General features: G+C 35.4%; 1 protein-coding gene across 4 annotated transcripts; it reads right to left on the bottom strand.

The window, feature by feature from the left end:
• Positions 1-443: 443 nt before the first annotated feature.
• On the bottom strand, positions 444-4,293 carry LOC149572632 (putative multidrug resistance protein). 4 transcript variants are annotated; one of them, XM_089811845.1, is made up of 7 exons: positions 4,004-4,063; positions 3,624-3,754; positions 3,455-3,509; positions 3,149-3,363; positions 2,612-2,949; positions 2,002-2,528; positions 444-958 (listed from the first exon to the last, which is right to left on the bottom strand). In XM_089811845.1, the coding sequence occupies exons 4-6, from the start codon at positions 3,156-3,158 to the stop codon at positions 2,514-2,516; spliced, it is 363 nt and encodes a 120-aa protein (XP_089667971.1). In that variant the 5' UTR covers positions 3,159-3,363; positions 3,455-3,509; positions 3,624-3,754; positions 4,004-4,063; the 3' UTR covers positions 444-958; positions 2,002-2,513. The 4 variants fall into 4 exon arrangements, with proteins under 4 accessions (XP_089667971.1, XP_089667978.1, XP_089667989.1 ...); XM_089811852.1 differs by having other exon boundaries at positions 445-958; positions 2,612-3,069; positions 3,185-3,363; positions 4,004-4,059; XM_089811863.1 differs by lacking the exon at positions 4,004-4,063 and adding an exon at positions 3,932-3,966 and having other exon boundaries at positions 445-958.
• Positions 4,294-7,430: the final 3,137 nt, after the last annotated feature.

Here is a 7,430-nt window from a genome sequence, read left to right on the forward strand (position 1 = left end):
AAAGCTCTAATACCATGTGAGAAATATAAGTTAAAATATTTAAATCTCACAACCCTAACTCAAAAAACTTTGCTCGGCACTTAAATATTTGCTCGGCACATGAAGGTGCCGAGTGCCAGTTTTGGTCGGCACCTGAAGGTGCCAAGTACCAGAAAGAAAATAAGTGCCGAGTGACAGATAGAAAATAGCTGCCGAGTAAGCTCAGCACACAAAGGAGAAAGGTCAACACTAATGGATGGAGAGTGAGCTCGGCTCACAAAGAAAATGCTCGGTACTTGAAGAGCTCGACACAAAAGTGCAGTAGGTGCCGAGTGTTCTGTTTCAACTGAAATATTATAACTTAGAGAAATTCAACGTGAATGCTTTCACCATTAAAACCAGAAAGGCCAAAGCTTTAACTTTTCAAACAAACTTGTCAAATGCAATGAATAGAAGAGGAAGATAGATTCAAGTATGCTTGCTTGCTTTTTATTCAATCTTTCATTAAACTATTACAAAATCTGGGAGCATTTGGCTTCAACTAGAAAACCCTAACATAACCCTAAATTGGTAAAACTTCAAACTTTAATAAATTTTAAACCTGCAACTCTAATGGCTGCAGTGCCTGGAGCAATCACTGCTTCAACAGGACAAAAAACAAATAACAACAAACTCACAGAATGAACAAAGGAGTCGTGCAACTGGAGACACTGAACATACTTCCTTCTGTCTCTGCAACAAGTGGATCTGTTGACCACTTTCTTCTTCTTTCTTTTCTCTGCTCTGCTGAACTGAAACTCTTTTGATCTGCTTGATCTGCTTGAACTCACTGAATGAATGAATAATACATTTCTTTTTGTCATATCTTTCCCCCTCAACATCCAAATTCAAAATCTCACCTACCAAAAATAGATGCCTGCCATTCATGGATGCCTGCAGTGACCTGACAGGGTAGATGGGCGTAGGGCTCGAGGACAACCTGCTGACTCTTCAACTTTTAAGTTTTCCAACAAAATACTCTCTAATCCTCTTATTCTAGTTGGTAATCAGAACAACCACCCAAAGATAAGGCACGGTGACAAAACAAATTAAAGACATATCGTGTACTTAAAAGTAGAAAAAATATATGACCAAAACTTACATCTTCAGAGTTCAGTTTATCCATTGATTGAATAAGAAACTAAGGCCATCATTTATTGGCATATACAAAATAGGGAAGAACTCCAATAGAAATCAGGAAGATTTCAAGCAGATCAAGTACTGAATAAGGGAAGACAATAAGAAGACACCTTCAAAAGCCAAGCAACATTTACTCTGGTGGATCGATTGTGAAGGAAGACTTTAGAACACACAACGAGCACCGTCCAAATCAACAGGGACTTTTAGAAGAACAAAAACCAGCAACAGCAAGTGAAATATCGTACCTATTACCTGATTGACTTTCAGCAAATCAAGAAGGAACCAGATTTATGACATTCCTATTAAGTTTTGAATCTGATCAAGGTATTTGAGGTGAATGTACAATCCCATAGAAAGTAATTGAGGCAAAGGCACATATTTTTGTAACAATACATCAAAAGGGTCAAAGAGATACAATTCTAGGAGAGGGAACATTACATTTCTCTATCTCTGATTTACTACTTGCATACTCTCATTCCAATGTGTATTTTTCCCTTGTTTCGGTAAATTTTGTTGTTGTAAAATATTTAAGGACATACTTAATATTTAGCAGAAGGATCAAACATTGCTTTTTTAATGTTTTTCTATTCAATGTTCTATATATATAATTGCATATATTTATAAGATGAATGCATTGTTGCAATTTTAAAGTACTAACAGATTCTTAAAGAGACTTTGTATAAGTGGTTAACATTAACCAGAATTGGTGAGACCACCAGACCACCAGCTACTGATTCCGAACTTTTAGATTAAGCTGTATTACAAAATTCACAAGAGCACCAATTTAAAAAATATTATACACCCCACCCAAATGAGACTGAATTTTTTACACCCAAAAAATACCTGAGTATCGTATCCCTGCAGTAGTTGAATGATGAAGTCGTAAGCATTAGCAGCCCTTGCAGCCATGTTGATTTCCTCCATTGTACCATCCTGTTTGCCGAACAATATATTCTCCTGAATTGAGTTAGAAAACAGGGTTGTCTCTTGACTGACTAGACCAATTTGGATTCGCGGCCATTTTAGTTGCAAGTTTTGAATGTTAAGTCCGTCAAGAAGAACCTCTCCTGCAGTTGGATAATAAAAACTTTCCAGTAACAAGATTGCTGTGGATTTTCCTGATCCACTTGCCCCAACCAGAGCCGTTGTTCGTCCAGCAGGAACAAATAGGGAGAAGTCTCTAAATATTTGTGTGTCTGTTCGAGAGGGATATGCGAATTGTACATTATTAAATTGGATTACCCCATGTATCTTTTCCAATACATTTCCCCCCTCCTCTGCTCGATCAATCTCTGGCACTCAATCAATCATTTCAGAGATGTGAACCACAGCAATGGCTGCCTCTGAGAAGTACTTCACATTTGGAAGCCCTGTGGACCAAATCAACAGTTTCAGAACAAAGAAAGCAAAAGACACCCAACACAAAGTGTTCTGGACAAAAATAGGTACATACATTCCACCCTTGGTTAAGCTGGCCAATTGTTAGGACTAATCCTGGTGATGCAGCATGAGACATGACTAAGCCGCTTCCACGCCAACCCGCAATAGCCCATATAACAAAAGCAAGTCCATTGCTTCCAATAGACAAGCCTTTCGCTAGACCTTGCATAAGATGCTGCTTCACAATCGTATCGAGTATAGATGAATACTTGTTGATTACACTTTGTGCTCCCACAAATGAATACACTGTCCTGATGGAGGACAGTGCTTGCTCTGCAATTGTTCCAGCCCTGTTATGTTGGGCATGTGTATCCCTACCCAGCCTCATGAGGATCTTGCCATAAATGAATCCTGGGGTGATCAGTAATGTGACCAATGGAAAGATTACTAGGGTCAGCTTCCATGACAAGTAAAAGCTTACGGCATAGGAACCAATAAATCTAGTTACATTTCTGATAAAAAAAATGGAGCCTGCAAAGGAAACAATGGTTACTTGATTAGCATAAAATGTCTTTGTATAATAAAGTTTATGTGAATAGAACAAGAAAACCTTGTAACATCTGTTGTGTTTTGCAGGCTTGTGAACCTTTTCACTGAGGACGTCTTGGATGAGAAGAGTGTCATTGGTAAGAACATTAACAACCTCAGCTGTACCTGTGCCTCTTTTGACGAAAAATTGGGCATCTTGTTTCAACACAGCTCTTAAATATTTATGTCTCAGTCGAGATGCTTGTCTTTCTCCACTCCTACTCCAAACAAAAGCCTCTGAAAAACAGTGAACGATCTTAGAAATATAACCTACTAATTTGAAGCACTTGAAACCTAGCAAATTATAGATAGATCATAGAACCAGTACCTGTGAATGCTGCAATCCATACTGCAGCAGCCATATACACAAAATAAACAACTTCCTGCACCAGCCACAGCCAAGATGATTATAATCTAGTTACTAGGGCTTAAAAGGTAGAATTGAAATTCCATATATCCAAGCATTTGTATCTTGTTGATTATGGCGCTGAAATCACCATTTATGTGGGAGGGCCACATCTTAAGGTATTGGCTAGTCGCCCCCAGAGGACACATCTGGCAGCTGTAGACAACCCGTCGCCTATGGAACCTAAGGTTCCCAACGCCATCGCCCAAATGTCTATAGAATCTGCATATTTAAAAACGTTGCAGATGGACATTTTCCCAACTGTTAAATCGTTTGAACATCCATTTCTTTTAAGAGAACCCCCAGCCATGACAAAACAGCACTACACACTATTTAACTTGAGCAATTGTAGCCGAAATGAGAGTTATACACAGGTACTCGAAGGGAAACAAGAAATACCTGGACATAAAACACTACACACTAGGTAACTTGAGCAAGTAATCACCTAGAAAAAGTAGTTTAAAAACTAACCGCTAAAAATTCGCATTGAAAGAGAAAAGCTAAAAATCAGAAAGCACATGAAAGTTCGGCAGGAACGGCATTGATCAAGTGGTATATATAGCCAGGACATATAGCAGCTATGACCAGGAGATAAGATTCCTTTCAAATGCATTATCAACGCCATTGCTTCCGTGTTCAATCTGAGTCGGAGGACAGAGCTCCTTAATTAATGTTTGTTTTCTGCACCCTCGAACCTTCAAAACTAATTCTGGCCGTAAAAAGCTGCCGAGTACAGTTCAAATAATCGCATGCATGCCACACAAAGTTTGTGATTGACAAATATAAGTTACAAAACTAAAATTATTTAGTTAAGTACAGGGTAATTGTCATGATAAAGAATAGTGGGCCAAAATTCGTGTTCTCGAACTGAATTGGAGAACAGAGCTCCTTATTCGCATCAGCTATAAATGTTAACCATCCTCAAAACGTTTCATACCGAATTTTGGCCTTCAAAATCTTCCTTGTACAGCTCAAAATAATATGCAAATCACGCTTATGTCTAACAAAGTTTGTCATGGACAGTTAATTATATACCGTTCAAAAAAATTAAATTGAAGGCGAGATTGTATGCCCCTGGCAGAGGTTGCGATTTACCAAATTCCTAGCAAAGTGGTAAAGTTGATTGAAAAAATACTAACAACCATTAGCAGATTCAATTATATTCCGAATGTGTATTGATATTATAAAATGAGCCGTGGCAAATAACAGTCCTTAGCAGATCAATTATATTCAATTAATGTAATAAAATGAGCGTGATCCTTGCGAACTCAAGCTTATAGTGGCAGAGGAACTACATCATATCCAGTTGATCTTTTCATAACCCATGTTTTTCTTATGATCTTTTCATAACCTCTCCCAGTGAAACTACAAAAATCATATCCACTTGCACACGCAATCAACAAAATAATCCTCGTACAATCCACCAGTCAGAGATTTTCAGAAACTTTATTTTTCTTTGGAGGCTGGCTACCAACATAACAATCGCCAGAAAGTTTCCTTTTTTGAGGCGTGGCCGAGGATTTCCCTGCCCCATGCCATGCATAGCCCACCATACACCATACCATTCTACCGACAGTCTTTTGCCTTTCACAGTCAGTCTTATTAAAAGGAAATATTTTAAAATCATTCTAAAGATTTAAATTACTTTACCTTTTTACTATCAATATAATATAATATAGAAATGGTTTATTGATTATACCTTAAAAATTTGAAAACATTTTTACAATATATTTAAATTAAATTATTGTTTAATTTTTTATTATTTTAAATGATTTTAGATTGAAAATTTCACAAATTCTTAAACAAAATGTCTTATTGATTATATTAATCTACTATAATATTTTTGTTCCACTTAATTTAAATTTTTTAATTTAAATTTTCCTTTAGTTAAATTATGATCTTGTGTAAATTTTTTTCTTAAAAATTTAATATAAAATTATTGATTTTAAAATTAAATTAAATTATTTTTCTTATATAATCTTTTTTTAGTCTCATTTTAAAAATAATTAATCAATCAATCATTTTAAAAATGTATTTGAATCTATATTAAGTTTGAAATAGAGTAAAGAAATTAATTATGTATGAAAAATTAAATTCTAAATAGAGTTCACATTTTCCTAAAGTATATGTTGGTTATTTTTATATTTTGATAAAGTTATAGGCATGTTTTCAATTTTGCCATTTTCATCATACTACTAATTTTCCTAATCATGCACATGTTAGATTAAGTTATTTAATTTTATTTGCATAATTTATAAATGGCAAGCATAGTAGGTTGCGAAAAAGTGAAAAATTCAATCCTTACGAATGAAGACATACTACAAAGAGGATGAAGTTTGCAACCTAAAAAGTTAGGGCTTTCGATGAATTGCACTGAACCCCTATTATGAGGAGCCCAAAACCCTAGCGAGATACAAGATAAGGTGGGGAAAAATCTCGATCTCCGCTTACCCCTCGATAAAGACCTTGCAAAGTTTAACTACACTATTAAAACAATGAATCTGTTTTCAATCTTAGATGAGACATATGGTCCAGAACTACATGACAAGTAGCAAAACAATCACAAATTGGGGTCCATCTTAGTAGCAAATCAGGCTAATAGTGCTGGAAGGACATGACGTTAGATATTGTCAATACCAAATGATAATTTCAGAACGACACTCATATTAGGTCTCTTCGCACCATTTTTTCCAAGTTCAAAATAAAACTAGTAAACCTATGGTTAAACCCCTTATTGCGGATAGTGATTTCTTCAATTTCCAAGGCCTGTATAGTTCTCACCCTGTTATCCTTTCCACATTAAGCCTAGACAAACAAATCTACATTTTCAATCTCACTAAATATGCATACCTCAACAAAAATTCATTGTATGCTCAGCAGATAGATTTTCTAGCTAATTCCTATGTGGATCCCATGTTTCTCCATAAGAGTCACGATGGGAAAATTGAGAACACAAGTATCATTCCTTCTCCTTCCACTCCCAAAACTTATATTCCCTCTCATCGAAGGATTTCAGTCTCCAAATCTCCTTCTCATCCTGTTACCCTTCCCTTTTCGCCTATCAATCCTAATCCAATCAAATATGAAGAAGAGGTCCTTATTAATGAAAATTGATGGTAGGAGTGCCTAAATGTTGGTGTATTTGCATTTTGGAATGGGCCAAGATAAAAAATGTATAATCTCATTACTTGGCTTGAGGATTTTTGCAAAAATTAAGTATCTCTCACCATTCTAATAGACTATTATACATCCACTATAGTGACGAGTATGTCAAAAAAGACTTCCTTTATGTTTCTAATTGTTTATTTAAAGGATATGTGGTTAAATTCTTCAAGTGGTTTCCAGATTGTAAGGAAGATATGTTAAATTTCTTGATTCCAACTTGGATCTCCATTCATTCCATCCCTTTGGAACTAATGCAAATAGAAATCATTAGGAAAAATAGGTCTCTCAATTGGAGACTTGATTGGACTGGATGTCACTTTTAAATTTTGTAATAACATCAAACTTTTGATTAAATGTAAGGCTAATAAAATGGAATTCAAACCCATCAATGTAATAACTAACAGATCTCTATATAAACTAAACTTCCATAGATGTGAAGGTAAAATTTCAGAATTTATTAGACTAGATGATGGTTATTTTTATATTTTGATAAAGTTATAGGCGTGTTTTCAATTTTTCCATTTTCATCATACTACTAATTTTCCTAATCATGCACATGTTAGATTAAGTTATTTAATTTCATTTGCATAATTTATAAATGGCAAGCATAGTAGATTGCGAAAAAGTGAAAAATTCAATCCTTACGAATGAAGACATACTACAAAGAGGCTGAAGTTTGCAACCTAAAAAGTTAGGGCTTTCGATGAATTGCACTGAACCCCTATTATGAGCA

This window comes from Cupressus sempervirens, chromosome 2 (assembly GCF_028749045.1).
Source record: "Cupressus sempervirens isolate cs-2001-9-10 chromosome 2, ASM2874904v1, whole genome shotgun sequence".
NCBI classification, from domain to species: domain Eukaryota; kingdom Viridiplantae; phylum Streptophyta; class Pinopsida; order Cupressales; family Cupressaceae; genus Cupressus; species Cupressus sempervirens.